Source organism: Panthera pardus, unplaced genomic scaffold (assembly GCF_024362965.1).
Source record: "Panthera pardus isolate Hobbes unplaced genomic scaffold, ASM2436296v1 HiC_scaffold_8, whole genome shotgun sequence".
Lineage (NCBI taxonomy): Eukaryota > Metazoa > Chordata > Mammalia > Carnivora > Felidae > Panthera > Panthera pardus.
In genome coordinates this window covers 54,191,882-54,213,417 of record NW_026527013.1, presented here as the reverse complement: position 1 = coordinate 54,213,417, position 21,536 = coordinate 54,191,882, and the positions used below count along the sequence as shown (strand labels likewise).

Here is a 21,536-nt window from a genome sequence, read left to right as displayed (position 1 = left end):
CTTCAAAACCTTTGAGTCATTGTTTAGACCTATAGGAATAAGGTGAATAATGATGGATTCCCCAGACGAGCGTTCCTTGTGACCCCCTGTGGGAGGAATCATGTACAATGAGAATGTCCTCTCTCTGAAGGCTAGCACTGAGGGGTCCTTTGTCACAACCCCAACTCAATTATCAGCAGGCTTGTGTGTGCTTTGCCAACCACCCAGATTGTAAGCACGGTGGCATTGAGGACACTCAGGATCCGGTGTCAGTGGGAAAGCAGAGTAGATCTCTCTGTTCTGCAGCAACAGAAGATTCAGAGAATTCAGAGACTTTTTTCTCCTCCTTCCTCCAGCAAAACACGGCACGTGAACATCCTGCTCTTCATGGGCTACATGACAAAGGACAACCTGGCAATTGTGACCCAGTGGTGCGAGGGCAGCAGCCTCTACAAACACCTGCATGTCCAGGAGACTAAGTTCCAGATGTTCCAGTTGATTGACATCGCCCGCCAGACTGCTCAGGGAATGGAGTGAGTAGATGGCTTGTCGACTAGAAAGTCGGGGGTCCAGGTATCAACCTGCCCTGAATCGGAACCTGGGTTAGCAAAAAGCCAAGTCTCCTACGTGATTTCTGTGATGTTGCACAGCTGAAAGTCAGCCTCTGGTGTGGGCTGAAGGAATGAGAGCTCCAGGTTCTTCGTCTGAGCTGAGGCTGCTCCCCTAGAGGCTCAGATTCAGGTTGAAACCACTTCCCTGAGAATTTACCCAGACCCCCAAGAGCTCAGTAGTGTGGGCTCAGTACCTTCTGCCCAGACAGCCGTGCACTGCCCTCTACAAGTGTGCAGTCTCAGGTGTGGCCCATGCGCAGAGCGCTTGTTGCACACGAGGGTCTGAGCGGATGTTTTTGGATAATTTATTTTCCTTTTAGGGAAGGCTGAAAAGTCCTCCCTTGTGCCTCCATGAAACACTACCTGTTTGAATATCTGCTTGAACACATCTCTCTGTCAAAGGGGGTTGTGGCGTGTGGTGTGTGTGTGTGTGTCACACTTTTCCTCTAATTTATCCCTTAGTGGGAGAGTGAGAACTCATAGTGCTACATATCTGGAGGTGTAAGCTAAAGCGGCGCTTGCAGGTGCCATGTAAAATCTCATGTTCTGCTTTTTAAAATCCATACGGAATTAAGAAATAGAATTACCTTTTAGAAAAAAATTATAGATATAATCCACAGATTATAAAATTCACCCTTTAAATGTGTACAACTCAGTGGTTTTTTAGTACATTCAGAGTTGTGTAGACTGAATGTGTAATTTTAGAACAATCGTCAAGATAGAAAATGAGGTCTTTTGTGTCTGACTCGACTTAGCCTAACAGTTTTGAGGGGTTCATCCACATTGTAGCACGTATCACTTTATTCTTTCTGTAGCTGAATAAGACTGCGTTTGTACGGGTGGGCCATGTTTCATTTATGCATTCATTAGTTGATGGACATTCAGGTTGTCAGAATTACTTTTTGAGTAGAACTGATGCTTAAAGAAGAGTCGTCCCATTTGTGCTATGACCTCACCTCCGGGTAACACGCAATGTGGCCTGGCCTGCATCCGCACACCACCAGTTCCTGCATGTAGCCCTCGTTGGGCATCAGGTGGCCAGGTGGCTTCCTTCCTAACTGTCATGTGAAGCTGCTTTCTACCCATGTCTCTTAGATAACTGTTTTTAATAGATTTTTTCCCTTTACAGCTATTTGCATGCAAAGAACATCATCCACAGAGACATGAAATCCAACAGTATCCTTTGATGGTTATTTCATTTCTAAATTTAGAAAAACCGAAGAGAGACTTTTTAAAGCTTATCTCAGTAAAAGTGATTTTGGAAAGTTTTCCACAGGAGATAGGTGTTTGTGTTATGCTTGTAAGTTTCATTATGCTGTTTGTTACTAAATTTAGCTTGGAGGAATGGGGCTTTTGTCTGTCATGTTCATCTCTAGCGTGTGGACCATGTGTGTCTGGTCAGAAGGGAGCTGAAGGCCAGATGTTGCAAGATTGTCAAAGCGCTCACTAGGTCACTCACTGTTGGAACCAGCCCTTCCTCTTTCTGAGACTTAGTATGTTTTTATAGAAGGGGAATAAAGACTGGAGAGTTTTCATGCTGTGGGGCAGGAAACGTAACCTTTATACATCTGCCTCCCACCTGCAGCCTGTGTCTTGGAGAGGAGTGTGTAGCGTTACAGCCTTGCTCTGCTTCTTGGCCAGTGAGAGGCACTACAGTTGTGTTGAGTTGGATAATGGGACATGGCCTATTTGGGCCACACGTCTGAGGCATAGATACTTTTTTTTTAACATTCATTTTTGAGAGACTGAAAGAGAACACAAGCGGGGAAGGGGCAGAGAGAGAGGGAGACACAGAATCCGAAGCAGGTTCCAGGCTCTGAGCTGTCAGCACAGAGCCTGACATGGGACTCAGCTCACGAACCGTGAGATCATGACCTGAGCCAAAGTCAGACGTTTAACTGACTGAGCCACCCAAGCGCCCCTATGAGATACCTTTTAACGGTGGGTTTTTGGGAGTGATACGTTATGCCATGAAAGCAGACACCACAGATTTGATGGTGGTATGTATTACTGGGCATTGGCAGATCACAAGTCACCTTGTGCCTGACCTCTTTACCCAGAAATGAGGGGAGTTTGGTCCTGATGTGAAGTCACCAAGTGGTACCTATTCTAGTGAGAGATTTCTTTGGATAGCATTCAGTGCTTAGTGAATGCTGAATTGTTATTCACATGTTTGTCATTTGAGGGCACACAGCAGGCAGAAACCAATGTAAGCCATAACACTTGGCTTCTGGTAAGAAGCTGCAGATGGCAGCCTGTTCTCTGAGAAATCTTCGGGTTTAAGATTCCCTTGTTATATGGGAAGGTCAGAAGGCCAGGGACCTGGCACCTAGATGTGTAAATGGGGAGAAGCAGCAGGGGGAAATAGCCTGATTTTTGGCTGGAGCCAAATAATCTGCCGCCCTGAGCAACTGCTACATGCCTCATGGAAGAAAGGCAGTTTGGAAGCACTTTTTAAAACTGTAGAAATCCAAGCAAATCAGTGCAAAGGAGGCTGGGGCAGTCAGAGGGGAAGGGAGGGGCGGGGCGCAGAGCAGAGAGATGGTCTGCTCTTCAGACCTTTGGGAAGTGGTTTAAAATTAACTTGACCATTCTTTTGAAACCAGAGTCCTTAACAAGCATTGAGATATATTTCTCCATGAAGGCCTAACGGTGAAAATTGGAGATTTTGGTTTGGCAACAGTAAAGTCGCGCTGGAGCGGTTCTCAGCAGGTCGAACAACCCACTGGCTCTGTCCTGTGGATGGTGAGGAGGCGAGGCTCCCCCTAGCAGAGTGCAGGTGGAAGGGGTACCCCGGAGGTCTGTGTGTAAACTTACATTTCTCGACATTTTCCTGGAAGTCCAGATACCTCAGTGAGGCCTTCAGTGATGTCAGACAGCCTGAGGCAAATTTGGGTTTTCTGGAAGCTAGCGATCAGAACCATACTGAGGCATTGGTGCTGGGTACCAGAGACTAGGCTTCCCGAGCTTGTGTGAGCCCGAGCGGGGAAGAGGTGCAGAGGAAACTGCAGAAACTGAGGAAAGGACTGTCTTATATCCAGGGGAAGGGACAGCCTGGCACCTGGATGTCTGTGGGGCCCACATGGTGATGAATGAATGCATTTTGTCCCTGTAGGCCCCCGAGGTGATCCGAATGCAGGATAATAACCCATTCAGCTTCCAGTCTGATGTCTACTCCTACGGCATTGTGCTCTATGAGCTCATGACAGGGGAGCTTCCTTACTCCCACATCAATAACCGCGACCAGGTACGTGCACTGGTGCTGGCTGCTGCAGATCCAGATTCAGCTGCGGAAGGCCCTGGGCCTCCTGCCAGTGTGAGCAGGAGGTTCAGAAGTTGCTGTCTCTGTTGTGCCTCCACCCAGTCCCTCAACGGTTTCCTTTCTCTTAGATCATCTTCATGGTGGGCCGAGGGTATGCCTCCCCAGACCTCAGTAAGCTATATAAGAACTGCCCCAAAGCAATGAAGAGGCTTGTAGCTGACTGTGTGAAGAAGGTTAAGGAAGAGAGGCCTCTTTTTCCCCAGGTAAGACTCGGCTCAAGGGGTGGGAACGGATTCCAGCAGAAATTCCTAATGACAGAAAGGAGGAGGGAGGTGTGGGTTTTCTATAGGACAGGGCTCGTGTTCTGCACCAGATGCTGCAGGTGGGGTGGGGACAAGGGCCCATGTTTGGACTCCTCACTGAGAGCTGCTGCTGCTGCTGTGACACCAAACCCACCTAATGACACTGCTTCATTTTAGATCCTGTCTTCCATCGAGCTTCTCCAACACTCTCTGCCGAAAATCAACCGGAGTGCTTCTGAGCCATCCCTGCACCGGGCGGCCCACACTGAGGATATCAACGCCTGCACGTTGACCACATCCCCTAGACTGCCTGTCTTCTAGCTGACTTTGCACCTGCACTCAGGCCACCAGGGGAGGAAGGGAAGTCAGCAGGCACCACCTTTCTCCTCCCTTTTGATGGAGGCAGAGAGCTCATTTTCAGAGAAGCTGCTGCTAAGGACCTTCTAGACTACTCACAGGGCCTTAACTTCATGTTGCCTTCTTTTCTACCCTTTCTGGCCCTGGGAGAGGGAAGCCATTTGCAATGCTGGTTTGTCCTGCTCCCTCCCTGCATCCCCCCCCCCCCCCCCCCCCCCCCCCGCGCTCATGAGCCAAGCCTTCTCCAGATGCACCAGTGGCTACAGTTGGCAATACATGGCCTGGGGCCCCAGCTATTGGCTAAATGAGTACTTTTAGGGCAAGAAAAAGCACTCAGAGGGGAAATGAAGGTAGCAGACAAACCAGCCCTGATGTGGACATGTGGATTTGGGGCATCAGCTCCTATGTGGAATGCTTGTCACGGAAGGACCGTTCTTCAGAGCTAGTGGTATGGCGCCAAACAGGTAGTTTTGCACATAACGCACCAAACAGCCCAGGACTGTCGAGACGACGGCCGCCTGAAGGAACCTGCGTTGGTACTATGGAACTATGGACCTTGACTTCGGGGGCACTTCCTTTCCTTGGAGGTCTCCAGTGCATTGGGACGGTTTTCCGAAGAGGCGTTTGGCCTGCCCCTCCCAGTCTCCGCCCTCTCAGGGAGCAGTCTTCCATCATGCTGAATCTGTCTTCCAGGAGCTGCCCCTATGGGGCGGGGCCGCCGGGCCAGCCTTTCTCTTCAGTCACATCACGTGTATGCAAGGAAGCCAGGAATACAGGTTTTCTTGATGATTTGGGTTTTAATTTTGTTTTTATTGCGCCTGACAAAATACAGTTATCTGATGGTTCAATTATGTTATTTTAATAAAATAAATTAAATGTAGGTTTAATGGCTGTTTCTTCCTTTTAAAGTAATACTGAGCTTACAGCTTGAACTCTCCCATTTGTTCATCCCTCCTGGAGCAAGAACTCAAGCAGCAGGAAACAGGCCCAGAGCCTCCGCTGGGAAGGAATCTAATTCAGTCTTTGTGCTGTCACCCTTCACTAAAGAGTTAACTATAAAAAATGGAAAAAGCAAGCATTCTAAACTCAGGTAAGAGTAAACCTTTTTCTACCTACACTTTAATGCATTTTATAAAATATTTGGTATCTACACCTATTTATAAAAATAGATTAATTCAGGCCTGGGGTGAATTTGTTCTGATTCACAAAGTTACGTTCCTTCAATTAAAGTCACAACTGATGACAGAGGACTTGTTCTGTTCAGGACCACTGCTGGGTCAGAACCAGAAACTGCTGCGTGCCATTTCACTTCTTACTAAAAGTTCAAATCAAAGCCAGGCTTACAGAACACGTGGCTTTGAGCAGGGGCCACACGGAAGAGCATGTGTGTGTGTGTTGACCCTCAGTAAAACTACCCTTGGGGCATGAGCCCAAAGAGAGCCCCAGGAAAGCCCACCGGTGACAGCCGGGGACGTGTTTCCCTGGAGCACGTGGCCCCAACACCAACCAGAAACGAGGGGCCATACCTCTGCCCTACACTGCCTGCTACTTCAAGAGCCCCCTCCTTACAGGGAATTTATTGAACACACGGCAACGGGACTCCTGCTCTGATTTGGGACACTGAAGAGCACAAGTTTTAGGCTAAGGTGTGTGGTGCCCACTTGTTGATTTATACAGCGCTTTTCAAGAAACAGTTTTGACTACACACTAAGTACACTAGGGAAATCGACTAGAGAGGAATCGTTTTATAAGGGTGAGGAATACTTGGTTAAGAAAAACGAATCTGCACGGTGACTGTTTCTAGGGAGCTTAAGCTCAAGGATAAGAGCCAGGTTGCTTTCAAAAGCAATCAAAACTCCATCTGGCTGGTCAGCTGGTCCCTCTGAGGAGCTTGAGATGCAACTAAAGAGCTCAACTATAAAAGTAGCGATTCCATATACTTGTTGGGTTATTTTATATCCTTTACTGCTCCCACGGCTGTAATAATGGAGTGGATGAGACCAAGGTCAGGTGCAGCTCAGGCTGCAGTGAAGGAAGCTCCGCACGCCCTAGCTTGGGAAGGCTTGGCCGGCAGAGCCCAAGGTGCAGGGGTAACTGGCTACTCCTTAGGGTTCTGACGACTCCACTCCAGACAGGTGCATGAAGAGGTCCCCAAGCTCTGTCATGTCAACGTCTTCAGTATTGGGGACATGCCGGCTTTCTCGGTTCTCAATGAAATCCCAGAGTCGCACTGAATTAAAGAACTGCAAAAAGAGCCAGCAAACATGCCTGGTGGTTATTAGTGGTAATGTGAAGGCCAGATGCTGTTTTTCTTTTGCTCACCCCGTTCCCTGGTACCAAAGCTATTAGGGAAAGCACCAGTGCCCGGAAATGCCACCGCGTAAGTGTCCTTGACAGAGACGGCAAAGTCCTTACCCTCACAGTGCCCTCAGAACTGAGCTGCTTCCGAGGTTTCTCAGGCTCTGCCAGCCGCCCGTCAGGGTAAGCATGGCGGTAAAGGCATTTGCTTCCAAATGGGCAGGTCCCTTTGCCTTGCTCAAAGTATTTACAAGCTTTTTTCCTGAAAAGCAGAAAGAAAAAGTCAACAGGATTGTGGGAGAGCCTGGGCCCCAGAAGAGCCAAGGCTTTCCTCCGTCCCTGCCCACAATGCCAGAGCTAGATGAGCCTTACTTCATAGGTGGGGAAACCGAGGCTCCGTGAGGTTAGGATGCTGATTTCCAAGTTGGATAGTGTTGCCATTGTGACATGTGGCCTCACACAGAATTGAACTTGCACGGGGGACTTCACTGTTTTGAGCTTGCAGTACTCCAAAAAGGCATTCGGGGGAGGACAACCTGATGGCTGCTCTGAGCCGGTTGTCAGGGCTCCAAGGTTCTGAAGCTGGGCTACTTGCCTCAGCTCAAAGTCCCAATAGCAGCACCACCCAGGGAAATTTCCCTTCCTCCTAGCCAGCAATGAGGTCAATGTGACCTTAGGAGGCACAGGAAAAGCAGTGAATTTCAGCAGCTGCCCAAAGTTAGAGGTCTCACTCCAATTTTCCTTGGTCCCCACCCTCTAGATCTAGAGCAGGGCTTCTTAACTCTGTTAACTCTACGGACCCCTTCTCAGGAAAGTTTTTTAAATGGATAAAATGAAATACACAGGTCTAAAAAACACAGCAAAAAGTTCATCCCCCTTCCCCCCATCTTCAAATTCTACCCACAGATCCCTACATTAAGAACACCTGTTCCTCAGGAAAAACACAACCACCAGAAAATTCTTATTTCTTCTTGCTTACAGGAAATTTGGCTTATATATAATCAAATGATCTCATGGTGAAGAAGGGGTGAAGATGCCCAAAAAGGCAAGAGGGCATCTGGGAGTCCTGAGGAAGGGAAGAGAAAGCAAGATCACCACAGAAAGGGCAGGGTACTGCTACCAGGGGCAGGTGGGGGGTATGTGACAGTGGCTGATAACAAAGAAGGGAGACTCTTGACACCAGTGTCTGTCTGTCTTCTCAGACAAGAGGATGCCAGAGACTGGTGGTGAGGGTCTCTGAGACCTCAGAGCGGCACAGAGAAAGCCCCCTAACAACTGTCCAGTGAAGGACGGCGTGCTGTGCTTGCCTGGGCACCTACTCCTATCAGGTGTGACCCCAGCACGGGCTGGGGAGGGGATCCAAGCAGAGGTACAGAGGTGCGGGCACAGACCTGTCACAGCCTCCACCCCTGAGGCTCTGAGATCTTCAAATGACTGCTCAGGCAGTGAGTTCTCACCAATCTGCTGGACACTGGCTTTAATAAACTCAAGTTCAAAAAGTGATTCTCTAGTCCTGCCCCCCAATAACTGTGCTTTTTTTCTCCCCCAGCCTTACCTGGTCACCAAGGACAGTGCACTCTGCCTCTTTGCTCTCAGCTCTCCCAATTGTTAGGCCTCCAATCACTCCATCCTTTCTGCCCCCACACTACTAAAGCCCCTGGGGGTGCTGTCCTCTGCTACCCGCCACAGTCATTTCTTAATTGGCCTCGCTCCCACCAGGTTCCAGCCTCTTCACATTACCACCAAGGAGCATGCCCAACAGTGTGTCGCTTGTTCTTCACCCCCCCAACCCCCCGAGATTCCACTCCAACCTATCTGTCCCTGTAGGTCCTACCACATCCTTCTACACACCTCTCTCAATCCCAGGGCCACTGCTACCCAGACACATTTGTATCATTCTGTACCCCTGTCATTCCACTCTGTCCTCCCCTCTCTACACACAGATAGCTGTTCATGCTTCATGGCTCAGGGTCCCCATGCTGCTTTCCCTGGTGCTCCCAGGTGGATCCAAGTGCTTTCTCTGTTGTGACATGTGGCTTGGTACTCTCATTAAGAATTTGTCACCAAAAAACATGCAATAATATTGCCCTTCTGCAATTTTCATTGAAATTACTTTACTAATCTATGCTTGATGTCCTCCATTGGTGCTTAGCTTGAAGGTGCCTGGCCTATAGTAGGTGCACATTAAATGTGTGTGGAACACATAAAAACACCACCATCAATAGAAACTAAGGCCAAGACCAACCCAAAGAGCAAGAACATGAGAATTTCCCAACTCCAGCACAGCTGCTTTCTATAGTCCAGCCCCTCCACCTTTGCCACTCCTGCCCTCTGGTGGAGATATAACACATGGTGGGGGGGGGGGCGGAAACTGGTAAACCAGGAAAATGACCAGCTTTTACTAAGTAAGTGACAGGCAATCTGAAGGAACCATTAAAAAAGGTGACATACGGCGCTCTTTAGTACAGCCAAGCACACTTCTACCAGACCTGACCCTCCTGCAGACAACTAGCAATACAAATTTTTTTTAAAGACCTGAAGGCAGCAGGAGGATCCTTCAAGAAATTAGGCACCGGGAAGAACAGAATGTCAAGACGCTTTTTTTTTTTTTTAGAAAAAACAGCTTTTTGCCTCAAGCATGCCAATGTTGGGTGTCTAAACCTTCAGGGTCAAATCCAGTTTCTTGGGCCTGAAGGACCAACAGAAAGGAAATCATCCACTGGAAGCAATCCCACACAGAAAAGTACACGAGAGGAAGCATGCCAATACTATACGTTAACTCAGCACAAATGGCTGGCCCACACATCAGTGCAACAGGCTCACAACAACTTAACCAAGGATTAAAAAACAAACTTGGGGCACCTGGGTGGCTCAGTCGGTTAAGCGTCCGACTTCGGCTCAGGTCATGATCTCACAGTTCGTGAGTTCGAGCCCCGCGTCGGGCTCTGTGCTGACAGTTCACAGCCTGGAGCCTGTCTCAGACTCTGTGTCTCCCTCTATCTGTCCCTTCCGCTCACGCTGTCTCTCTCTCAAAAATAAATATTAAAAAATTAAAAACAAAACGAACTGAGATTAGAAACGTTGCTTAAGGGGCACCTGGGTTGGCTCAGTTAAGTGTCTGACTTCGACCCAGGTCATGATGTCACGGTTCGTGAGTTCGAGCCTCATGTTGGACTTTATGCTGACAGCTTGGAGCCTGCTTCGGATTCTGTGTCTCCCTCTCTCTCTACCCTTCCCCTGCTCATACTCTGTTCTCTTTCTCAAAAATAAATAAATACTAAAAAAAAAAAAATTGGAAAGAAATGAACAGACCCCAATGCTCATTAGGGTAATATCAAAAAGTCTATCACATGTAATTAAGAGTCCCAGGAGAAGAAGAAACAGGGCAGGGAAAAAATTTGATGGCCAAAATTTCCCTAAATTTGGTGGATGATGAAACCCTACATATTCAGAGAAAAATACATAGTACAATATGAAGAAAACCATTCCCAGGCAAAAGAGCAAACTGTTGAAAACCAAGATAAAGAGACAATCTTGAAAGCAACCCTAGAGAAATGACATGTGAATGACCACTGACTTCTCAGAAACTAGAGGCCAGAATATAATAGAACAATATTTGCAAAGTACAAAAAGAAAATAAACTGTTAACCCAGAACTGTATTAACTGCAAAAGGAGACAAAGATGGAAATAGGGCCGATCAGACCAATATTCAGTGAAAATATCCTTAATGAACAGAAAAGCAATTTCAGCTAAAAAGAAAACTAAAAATTCATCACCAGCACATCAACAAACGTTAAAAGCAGTCCTTGAGGCTGAAGGTAAATTATACCAACTGGAAAGAATTATAAACCAAATCAAAGAGCACTGGAAATAGTAAATTATCTGAGTAAATATAAACTTTTTCTCTTAAAAAAATATGTGAGTTTTCAAATGCAAAAATCATATTACCTTGCTGGGTTCTAACATATGTAAATGTTATATTCATACTTTATACAGTAAAGTTGCAGGATGCAAAATCTATAAAAAGTCATCTGCCTTTCTATATACTAAATGAACTATCAGAAAGTGAAATTAAGAAAACAACCCCATTTACAACTGCATCAAAAAGAATAAAATACCTAGGACTAAATTTAGCAGAGGAGGTGAAACAGACTTGTACACTTGAAAAACTATTAACACAATGAAAGAAATCAAAGGCATAAATAAATGGGAAGTATCCCATGCTCATGGATTGGAAAAATGCCATTAAAATGTTTACACTGCCCAAAGCAATTTGCAGATTGAAAACAACCCCTATCAAAATTACAATGGCACTTTTCACAGAAATAGGACAAACAACCCCAAAATATATATGGAACCACCAAAGACCCCCAATGGCCAAAGCAATCCTAAGAAAGAACAACATACCTGGAGACATCACATTTCCTGATTTCAAGCTGTACTACAAAGCTATAGTAATCCAAACAGTTTAGTACTAGCATAAAAACAGATACATAGTTCAGTGAAACAGAATAGAAGGCCCAGAAATAAGCCTATGCATATCTAGTCAATTAATTTACAACAAAGGAGCCAGAGATATTCAATGGGGAAAGGACAAGCTCTTCAATAAAACATGCCAGGGAAACTGGACCACTATCTTACACCATACACAACAGCTCAAAACTGACTGAAGACTTGAATGTAAGCCCTGAAACCATAAAAACTCCTAGAAGAAAACATAGGGGGTAAGCTCCTTGACATTCACCTTATTTAGCAAATGTTCTTTGTGGATTTGCCCACCCAAAACAAAGGCAACAAAAGCAAAAATAAACATGTGGGACTCCATGAAACTAAAAAGCTTCTGCACAGCAAAGGAAACCAAACAAAATGAAAAGGCAACCTACTGAATTGGAGAAATTATTACAAAGAACTCATATAAGAGCAAAAAAACAACCACCACATTCCATTTAAAAATGGGCAGAGGAACCGAATAGACGTTTTCCCCAAAGAAGACGTACAAATGTTCAACAGACACATGGAAAGTTGCTCAACATTATTAATCATCAGGGAAATGCAAATCACAACCACAATAAGATATCACCTCATGCCTGTTAGAAGAGATATCTACACTTCCGTGTTTGCTATAACATTATTCACAACAGCGAAGATACAGAAACAACCCAAGTGTCTGTCAACAAATAGATAAAGAAGATGTGGAATATACATAAAATGGAATATTATTCAGCCACAACAAAGAAGGATATCCTGCCATTTGTGACAACACAGATGGAACTTGAGGGCATTATGCTAAGTGAAATCAACCAGACAAAGAAAAACAAATGCTGATATCACTTACATGTGAAATCTAAAACAAACCCAAACAAATGAAAACAGTCAAACTCACAGAGTAAAAAAGTGGTCCCCAGGGACTAAAGGTTAGGGTAAATAAGGAAAGGTTGGTAAAACAGTACAAACTTTCAGCTATATGATGAATAAGTATCTCATGTAAAATATGGTGACTATAGTTGATAACACTGTAAAACTGAAATTTGCTAAGAGCAGAACGTGGATGTTTTCACCCAAAAATGAAGCAAAAAAAAAAGGGGTGATAGGTGTATTATAATTAACTGGATGGGAGTATCCTTTCATGATATGTGTGAACTCACCGTGACACTTTAAATCTTTTAAAATTTTATTTGTTAATTACATCTCAAAACTGAAAATCTAAAAATTACATTATTACCTGTGGGGTTCAAAGGTATGTAAATATAGTGCATTTGCGCGGCAGGCACAGGCATCATGCCTGAACTCAAAGTACTTACCCCATTCCCTGTTTGAAAGCTTCGATCAACTCGTTCTTTTTATTCTGATCTTCTACCCAGTACACACTTGGGATTACAAACTCTGATATCACACGGCATTCTGGACAAGACCTGAAATTAGAATCAGATCAGTATGGGCCAGATGAATTACAAACCCTGTGCGCACTGCACCACCAAACCCCTTGCTCAAATGCATGGGCACTCCAGGTGTTTTCATAACCCAAAATTCCAAAAAGTGCAATCAGAATCATCTAAGAACCTTATTTACTACATTTTTTTCAAGTTTATTTAAATTACAGTTAGTTAACATATAGTATAGTAATAGTTTCAGGTGTAGAACCTTATTTACTGTTAAAAACATATTCTTCTCAACAATAAAAAGACAACCCACTTTGGAATGCCTGGCTGGCTCAGTCAGTAGAGCATGTGACTCTTGATTTTGCAGTTGTGAGTTCAAGCCCCACCTTGGGTGTAGAGATTACTTAAAATCTTTACAAAAAACACACAAAAACCCAATTTTAAAATGGGCAAAAGATCTGAGTAGGCATTTCTCCAAAATGGCTGAAAAGCACAGAAAAAGATGCTCAATATCATTAGTTATCAGGGAAATGCAAATCAGAACCATAATACATCACACTTCATACCCACGAGGATGGCTAATATCAGAAACAGAGGGGCACCTGGGGGGCTCAGTCAGTTAAGCTCAGACTCTTGATTTTGGCTCAGGTCATGATCTCATGGTTCATGAGTTCAAGCTCAGCACAAAGCCTGCTTAGGATTCCCGGTCTCCTCTCTGCCCCTTACCTGCTCGTGCTCCCTTTCTCAAAAATAGATACACTTAAGAAAATAAATAAATAAAATCAAGATACAACCAGTAACAAGTGTTGATGAGGTGGGGAGCAAGTGGAGCCCTCATCTGTGGTGTGGCCGCCGTGGAGAGCAGCCCGGCAGTTCCTCAATAAGCTGAACAGTTACCCTATGACCCAGCAATCCCACTTCTGGGTATCTACCAAAAAGAAATTCAAACATATGGCCACACAACAACTTGTATGTGAATATTCATAGAGGCATTAGTTATAACCCAGAGAAAAACCATCCAAACGCCTGTCAACTGATGAACAAACAAAACGTGGACATCCACACAATGCAATGCTATTCGGCCGTGAAGAGGAATGAAGCGCCGGCACACGTGCAAAATGGGCGATCTCTGAAAACCTGCTGAGTGAAAGTGCTGCACAGAGAGAGGCCGCGTACCGGAGGCTCCATTTACAATCAATGTCCACAATAGGCAAATCCACAGGACAGAAGGAGCAGAGGGAAAATGGGCAGGGAATGCAGACACGGGTTTCTTTTGGGGATGATGAAAATGTTCGAAAACTAGATTGAAGTGATGGTTGTACAACCGTGAAAATACTAAAAACCAATGAACCGCATACTTTTATTTCAATAAACCTGTTATTATTGTACCACACAAATGTGTGACTTGAGGCAAATTACTTGACATCACTATACCCCAGTTTTCTTATCTGTAAAAGAGAATGATCATCACTGGGTCTGAGAGAATTATGACAAACGGTTGTGAAGAGTTTTTAACAGTACACAACACACTTTTCAATATGACTAAGTTCTTCCCCCATCCCTCCGCAAAACTGAAAAATCCTATGTTGTTTTCTGTCAGTTAAATCTCAATAAAGCTGGGGGGAAGAAAAGGATCCTGTGTTGGCTCCATTGACCACATCCTACGTGTCAGACACTACGTGCAATGTGTTAGATGCATTATTCCATTTAATCGCCAACAACCCTATTTTACATATGAAAAAAAAGTTTGAGAAGGTGAACAGGTAATCAGCCTAAGGGCAAAGAGGAGACAAATAGGCCAGTGCCATTAACACCTTCTCACACAGCCAATCCTTGCTGAGTGTCCCCAGACACCCTGAAGGCCAGCAGCAGGCGGCAGGAGTTGGGAGGTTGTGACCAGTGTTTTAAAGGAAAAGGCACTCGGGCTCAAGAAGGATACCTGACATGCCCAGGTCCCTGCAGTCAGGGGCTAGGATTCACACTAGTTACCTTCGCAGTGCAAGACAAGGGAGGGATGAAAAGTGGACAGAAGGCCCCAAATCGAACCCCTAGCTGAACTTACTTAATGATTGGGTTCTCAAACTGCTTGGCACACCTCCACTGCCGAATGCAGGACAGGCAGTACGTGTGATTGCAGTTGGAGAGAATCCCGAACCTCCTCTCAGAAGCAGACGCCTTCTCAAGGACCACTTCCATGCAGATACTGCACACTTTGTCCTGACTTGCTTGGAAGGCAAAGGCCTTTTCCATCTCGTGTTCGAATGTCGACATGCAGATCTGAAGTATGGAGAGAGAGGAGGGAAACTTCTTATTAGGTTCTGGGCTGCTGGGGAGCAGGCTGCGGCCACACTGCCATAGCCAAGATCAGCAAGGAATGCACACTCTGACAGCCACAGGCAGAGCCCAGGCAGCCCCTGCCTTGAGGACACAAAGCTCTCTCAGACAACAAAAAGAGTTCAAACCAATGCCGGCCCAGCCCCTTGCTTTCCTAGCATGTTATGGTCACCCCCAGTTTAGAGCTGAGACCACGGAGGTCCCAAAAGATGAGAGGACCAGTGTGGGATCACAGAGTTCACAAAGCCTGGGGCCATGATCTCCTGGCTCTTCTGGGTGCTGTCCTTGCCCACTCTGAACCATACCAATTACCAGAAGTGCTGAATAATCCTTAACTTCAAACATCAGGCCAGTAGTCCACAATCAGAGGGAAGCAGCACCGCTTCTCAAGAGAACAAGTTTATTTAATGAATGTACTCATTCAGTGAGCAGATGCTGAATACCTCCGGTGTGAAGCACTGTGTATCAAGTGTGAGAGCCAATGCAAAGAGTATGAAGACCTAGGCTCTGCCCTTGGGAGCTTGTGGTGGACACAGATGGGAGACTAACCAGTATGTATAGGACAAAGACCAACTAACCTGGGTGCAGAGGAAAGCTCTAATTCTGGGCTCACCTGAACATCCCTGCGGAGACAATGGACAGTGGCAGACTCCCCCTCACACACCATGGCCTGCTCGTCCTCACAAGCTCTAACACTATAGCTGTGGGCTCCTCTCTATCTCTCTCACCCCATCTTTATTCCGAGCACAGAGCCTAGCGGAGGCAGCACCTCCATGAACACTGGGGACCTAATGACCTGAAAGGTTCCTTCCAATACTTGGCTTCTTAAATTCTCTAGAACTCAGCCTGGCTGGATCTCAGCCACAAAGATATGTAAACCTAGGGAGGGTGAGGGTGTGTGTGTGTGTGTGTGTGTGTGTGCGCGAGAGAGAGAGAGAGAGAGAGAGAAAGAGAAAGAGAGAGAGAGAGAGAGAGAGAGACACATACATGTCTTCTGATGCCTCTACCCTTTTTCTTTATTCTAAATAATCAAAAATTGTCAAAATGACAACAGGAAAAAGGACTTGAAAATAGAGTATAAATATGCCAGGTACACACTGCAGGTATTATTGGCAGAAAGATGGCTTACAGGAATACCAACAATTTTGTCACCTGGCCCATTTCAAATTTCTTGAAATGAGCTCATGCAAAAGCTTGTGATTTTACCTTCTCATGAGCTTTCCTTTGCTCTGGGTCGAAGGGGTGCAGCACTCGTAACCTACAGATTTCACACACTTCCCCGTGTAGGTAGACACAAGCATCCCCAAATCGGCACTCCCCAGCAGCCGCGTAGGGGCACAGCTGCTGCTCACTGCTGTAGGAGCTGCTGGCTTCTAAGTCATCAAGGCCACTCCTGATGGCATCGAGGTAGGAATGTGGCTTCATCTCTGGGCCATTCTGGAGATCGCTGCAGCCTCCTGGATTACTCACCACACTTGGGCAAGTCTTTTCTTCAGCCATGCCAGAGAGATCTTAATACAAAACACACGGTACACACAAAAATGAAAACTGGCCCAAAATTTCTGGTAAGCACTTAGTCAAAACCTAACAAATTAAGTAACTCTGACCTTGGGAATTCTACTCTTTGGATCATACAGAAATAGGCCAAGAGGGAAAAAATAGAAGGAAAAGTATAAAATGTTCTTGATGACATTCCTGCAACCATGATTTTTTAAGAAAGGAAAAACATTAATTGGCAACACAGGAAAACAGCAAACCAGACCATGATATCTGTATACAGAGGAACACTCAAGTTGTGGTTTAAAGATGACAACTATGGAAATGTCAACCATGGACCCATTAACACTAAAAAACAATCATGAGAATTTTTTTTTTAACACCATAATAGAAGTCAAATGGAATTTAGAATGAAGTCAGTAGAACACAGTACTTTCCTTTATATTAGGAAAGTTACCTATCATTTTAAAGTGAACGAGAATCAAAATCTAGAGCGAGCCTCTGGGTCCTGAAGCCAGTGTTGACTCCCCTATGGCCCCCTCCTCACACCAGGAGCTGTACCCTCCGCCGCATGCGCTTCTAGCCTTTTTAGAGAGGACACATTCGATTAGTGCGATTACTTGTTTGCTTAGGATGGAGACTACCTAGCTAACGCAACACAATTCCAAGAGCTAGAAATCCCTTCACCTGCTGAGGACCAACCAATAAAAATAACTTGTATGGTTTGTAGCCTACTTCCTCCACAAACCCCAATATGCTATTCTATTACCAAAGCTATAACCTAACATACCAAACAATGGCTGAGCACAAGAACTAAGACTATGAACTGACCTGGAAGTAAAACAGTGAAACATGCTCTTTATCAAAATATGTAGCTCTGAAAGCCTGGTGCTTCTCAGAACCACCCCATGCAGACAGCAGTTAAAAACTGACAAAAGGTCACTCCACATGTCTTGTCAGGCCGAACTTGGCAATCAGCCCAACCCGAGACCCACTGCATCAACTGAACGCTCTGCAGCCAAATGCAGCTGCTCTCAGGACAGTTCTGGGCTCCACCCTTGAACAGCTTGGAGGGGACCAGATTAGGAGCCCTCTGACAAGAGAGGGCCAGAAAGGAGCATGACGAACAACCGAGACTGCTTTTCACTCTGCTCACTCACTTCGGTCTCGAAGTACCAGTGTTCTCTTTTCACGTTTCCCAGGCTCATGTAAGTTAGTTTTCACAATAGATGCAGTGAGGTCAGAAGCAGGGTGAGGACTATGGAAACCCGGGGAGGACACGCCATGGGGCACAGTGCCCACAGCACCACCAGCTGCAGCAGAAGGTCTCGTGTGATCGTATCTAAACAAAACACACAGCAAACATATGAGGGACACACAACCTGCACATGGAACATCCTTTCTTCTCCTTTTGTGGAGGTGGAGAGTGAGACAATCATTTCCCATATTTTAAATGATAAAAGGCTTGGGGACCCTGGGTGGCTCAGTCAGTTAAGCATCTGACTCTTGATTTCGGCTCAGGTCATGATATCACGGTTTATGAGATAGAGCCCTGTGTCGGACTCCATGCTCACAGCACGGAGCCTACTTGGGATTCTCCCTCTCCATTTCTCTCTGCCACCCCACTGTTCACACTCTCTTTCTCTAAAAAATAAATAAATAAATCTAAAAAAAAAATCCTTAAAGAAAAGTGAGAAAAAGCTTATCAATTAGCTTTGCGCAGTGGCAGTATTGTAGCCAATGAGGTTTATCTGACGTGCAATTATTGCTAATTGAAAAGTTTTCCCAAAAGCTTATCAATTAGTACAAAATGCCTGGCAATTCAGACTGAGCGGTACATTGCTATCTATCACCTACACTTAAGTGGCCTTGTGGGATGTGCGTGGGACAGACAAAATAACCCACACCACACACAGACATCCCCAAAAGTCCACCCAGACGTTGAACTGAAATCTTCTGAGACCCAAGCCAGTGTTCTTCTGGCAGGTGTCCCCAAAATGTTAATGATGGCCAGTGTAACAGCCAGGCGGGCCTTTCCTGGACTGTCTCTCTGGGGCACCTGCCGGTGGGGCAGGGGCAACTTCCACCACCCTCCAGGCGGCACAGGAAAGAACAGATCAGCTCTTCACCATAAAAGCACTTGAACTGAGTTTTGGCATGTTTTTCTGTTTAGAATTCACAAAACTTGCCTACAGATGTCAGTGGAAAAAAGGCAGACTCTATATGCATATATATGTTCACTGCAGGGGTACTCCTAGCAAAAAAAACAGGAAACCACTTAAATATCTAAGAGAGGAATAGTGAATCAGATGATGGTATGTTAGCACTATGAAACATAAAATTACATTTAGGAAATAAAGTAGCAGCTTAGGGAAAAACTTGGACATGTTAAGTGGGGAAAAAGGCAAGAGATACACACTGTGAGTGCGATTTTATAACTAGAGACCCATAAGAATAAGGCCTGAAAAGTGATTTTGAAAAATTACAATTATTTTCATGGCAATAAAATTGAGATTTCAAAATGATTTTGCCATACTTTTTGTTGTCATATTACTTTCAAATTAAATCTTTCCTCTCATCAATACCCACACTCCACGTGAGGAATCTGAATCCCTGACAGTAGTTAACTTGGGAGAAAAGCTGGGAGTAGCTGTGGAGCCCTTGCCTGCAACGAGTCCCATAGGCGCAGTAGCCCTTCTGATAGTACTTGCAGATGGTGGATGGCTTGCTGTTGGCCAAGTCATGTGAGAACAGGCACTGGTTTCCTTCCCGACACACACCATGCATAAAATACCTGAAGAGACAAGCAGAGGCATAAAACTTTTAGAAGCTTTCTAAAACTTTACTTTATAAGATCCCCATATTCTTGAGCCTAGCATATAAATGCTTATTATGCATATATTATGTATCAAGGCTCTATTAGGCACTGGAGATGTCCATATTTCCTGGATTCTAGGACAGTGATTTTGGATGCACAACTAATTCAACGAGATTTCTGGAAAAAAAATGATCCCATAAATTTCTGTTTCCAGATAACCCTCTTGATTTGAGGTGTTGCATATGTAAATGTGAGCCTCAAAACTGAGAAAATGCTCTCTGAAAATCTGTTCTCTCTGTTCTCACGGGGTTTAAAGCGTATGGTTGTAATGGAATTGCAAGACCTGAGCCCAAGATCCAGCCCTGCCACCTATGAGCAAGGCACAAAACCAACTTCCCTATGCCTCACTACTTCCATCTAGAAAATGAAAATTACACTTCCTACTTTACTGGGTTGTGGCAAAGATCAAGTAACGGAGTGCAGCACCAAAAGAAGTATGTAAGATGTTCCACCGAGAGGTCTAATTCTGGTCCTGAAGAAGTAACTGGGAAGCATTCTAATTCTGTCCAGCCAGAGTAGAGACACCTGGCAAATGGTAGAGAGATCCCAAAGGGACATGCCTTGGTAATAAGGGTAAAGAGTCCTAAAGTAAAGAGTAATTTAAAAAAGTTTTTTTTTTTAATGTTTATTATTTATTTTTGAGAGAGAGAGAGGAAAGCACAGAATCTGAAGTAGGCTCCAGGCTCTGAGCTGTCAGCACAGAGCCCAACGCAGGGCTCGAACCCATGAACCGTGAGATCATGAGCTGAGTTACCCAGGCGCCCCAAGAGTATTTTAGACCCACCCTAATAAAGCTTAAAAACAAGCTTCAAAAGGATCAAGCTGACAGCAAATAACTGTCAGACAAAACCTACTTTAACAGTCTTTGAAGGAAGACCATAAAATCCAAATGCTCAAAAACACTCACAATGGCATCCAATAAAAAATTACTAGAGATGCCAAAAAGCAGACAAATGTGACCCATAACCAAGGAGAAAAATTAGTCAATAACAGGAATGACAGATGATGGAATCAGTAGACAAGGACTTTAAAAACAAAGATCATAAATATGTTCAATTATGCTGAGTATGAAAGAAATGGAAGATATAAAAAAGAACTAAGTGGAACTTCTGGAAGTGAAAACTACAATATCTGAAATGCAGATTACACTGCAAGAACTTACTGTAAATTAGAGAGTACAAAGGAACATTTCAGAAGACCTGAAGACACAGCAACAGCAACTATTCAAACTGAAGCACAGAGAGGAAGAAAGAACAGATTTTTGCTTCTAGCTATGAAAGAGCCCTCCAATTAAAAACAAACAAACAAAAAAACTAGAAAGCAGAACACAATATAGGAAACAAATGCTCTGAGACAGGGACAAAAGGCAACACAAGACTGGTCCTTGAGAGAAGGGAAACGAGGTAAGCCCACATTCAGCCTGGCTTTCTGCTGAGAGGCACACTCTGGGCCTTGGTGCAAGGAGATGAACCCCAAGCAGAGCACAGCAGTCTTGCTGAGCTGAATAGACACAGGCTGGAGTTCAAGGAGGCTGAGGGAATCTCTTTAAAGAACTTGTAAATAGTCACATACACATGGTCAATTGACTTTGGTAAACTTGTCTGCGTAACTCAATGGGGGAAAGAATGGTTTTTTCAACAAACAATGCTGGACCCAATATCTACATGGAACAAAATGAAGTTGAAATATTACGTGTCTGCTGATGTGACCCAATATGGATTAAGTACACAGCATAGCCTGTGATACATTCTAGCCAAAAAAATTTAACTTGAATCCAACAAAACTCCAGATCTAACCCCCAGTTTATAGGAAATGCAGGGGACTGAGAACAAGCTAAAAGCCGTCACGAGAAAGCAATCAGATAAATACAAAAGAAGAGGCGGTATGTGGGCCAGGTTTCTTTAACAAGTAAGTGTCATGGAAGGAGTAGAGGGAAGCTGAGTTTGGAAAAACAGTTTGGTGGTTTTTTTAAAAACTTAAATTTACCATATGACTCAGTAATTCTACTCTTGGGTGTTTACACAAGAAAAATAAAAACGTATGTTCACACAAATACTTGTACATGAATGTTCATATAAGCATCATTCATAACAGCCAGAAAGTGTAAACTTTTACAATTCCATCAACTGGTGAATGGA

General features: G+C 44.8%; 2 protein-coding genes and 1 pseudogene across 7 annotated transcripts in view; 2 read left to right on the top strand and 1 right to left on the bottom strand.

Moving 5' to 3' along the window:
* The window catches only part of RAF1 (Raf-1 proto-oncogene, serine/threonine kinase), an 82,878-nt gene extending 77,487 nt beyond the window's left edge, over window positions 1-5,391 (top strand). For all 4 annotated transcript variants that reach the window (XM_019433627.2, XM_019433626.2, XM_053898140.1 and 1 more), the window contains 6 exons: window positions 336-512; window positions 1,720-1,766; window positions 3,217-3,335; window positions 3,706-3,837; window positions 3,981-4,115; window positions 4,332-5,391. In XM_019433627.2, the coding sequence (XP_019289172.1) occupies window positions 336-512; window positions 1,720-1,766; window positions 3,217-3,335; window positions 3,706-3,837; window positions 3,981-4,115; window positions 4,332-4,475 (754 nt within the window). In that variant the 3' untranslated portion in view covers window positions 4,476-5,391. The remainder of the gene's footprint in view (window positions 1-335; window positions 513-1,719; window positions 1,767-3,216; window positions 3,336-3,705; window positions 3,838-3,980; window positions 4,116-4,331) is intronic.
* Window positions 5,301-21,536, bottom strand: part of MKRN2 (makorin ring finger protein 2) — a 28,221-nt gene continuing 11,985 nt past the window's right edge. For 2 of the 3 annotated variants that reach the window (XM_019433635.2, XM_019433634.2), the window contains exons 2-8: window positions 19,186-19,314; window positions 17,681-17,862; window positions 16,230-16,534; window positions 14,752-14,966; window positions 12,612-12,722; window positions 6,927-7,071; window positions 5,301-6,754 (exon numbers count right to left, since the gene is read on the bottom strand). In XM_019433635.2, coding sequence (XP_019289180.1) covers window positions 6,617-6,754; window positions 6,927-7,071; window positions 12,612-12,722; window positions 14,752-14,966; window positions 16,230-16,534; window positions 17,681-17,862; window positions 19,186-19,314 — 1,225 coding nt within the window. In that variant the 3' untranslated portion in view covers window positions 5,301-6,616. Of the gene's footprint in view, window positions 6,755-6,926; window positions 7,072-12,611; window positions 12,723-14,751; window positions 14,967-16,229; window positions 16,535-17,680; window positions 17,863-19,185; window positions 19,315-20,560; window positions 20,628-21,536 lie in introns of all 3 variants that reach the window. The other variant, XM_019433637.2, reaches the window with a different exon arrangement.
* On the top strand, window positions 18,232-18,352 carry LOC128775832 (U4 spliceosomal RNA; annotated as a pseudogene).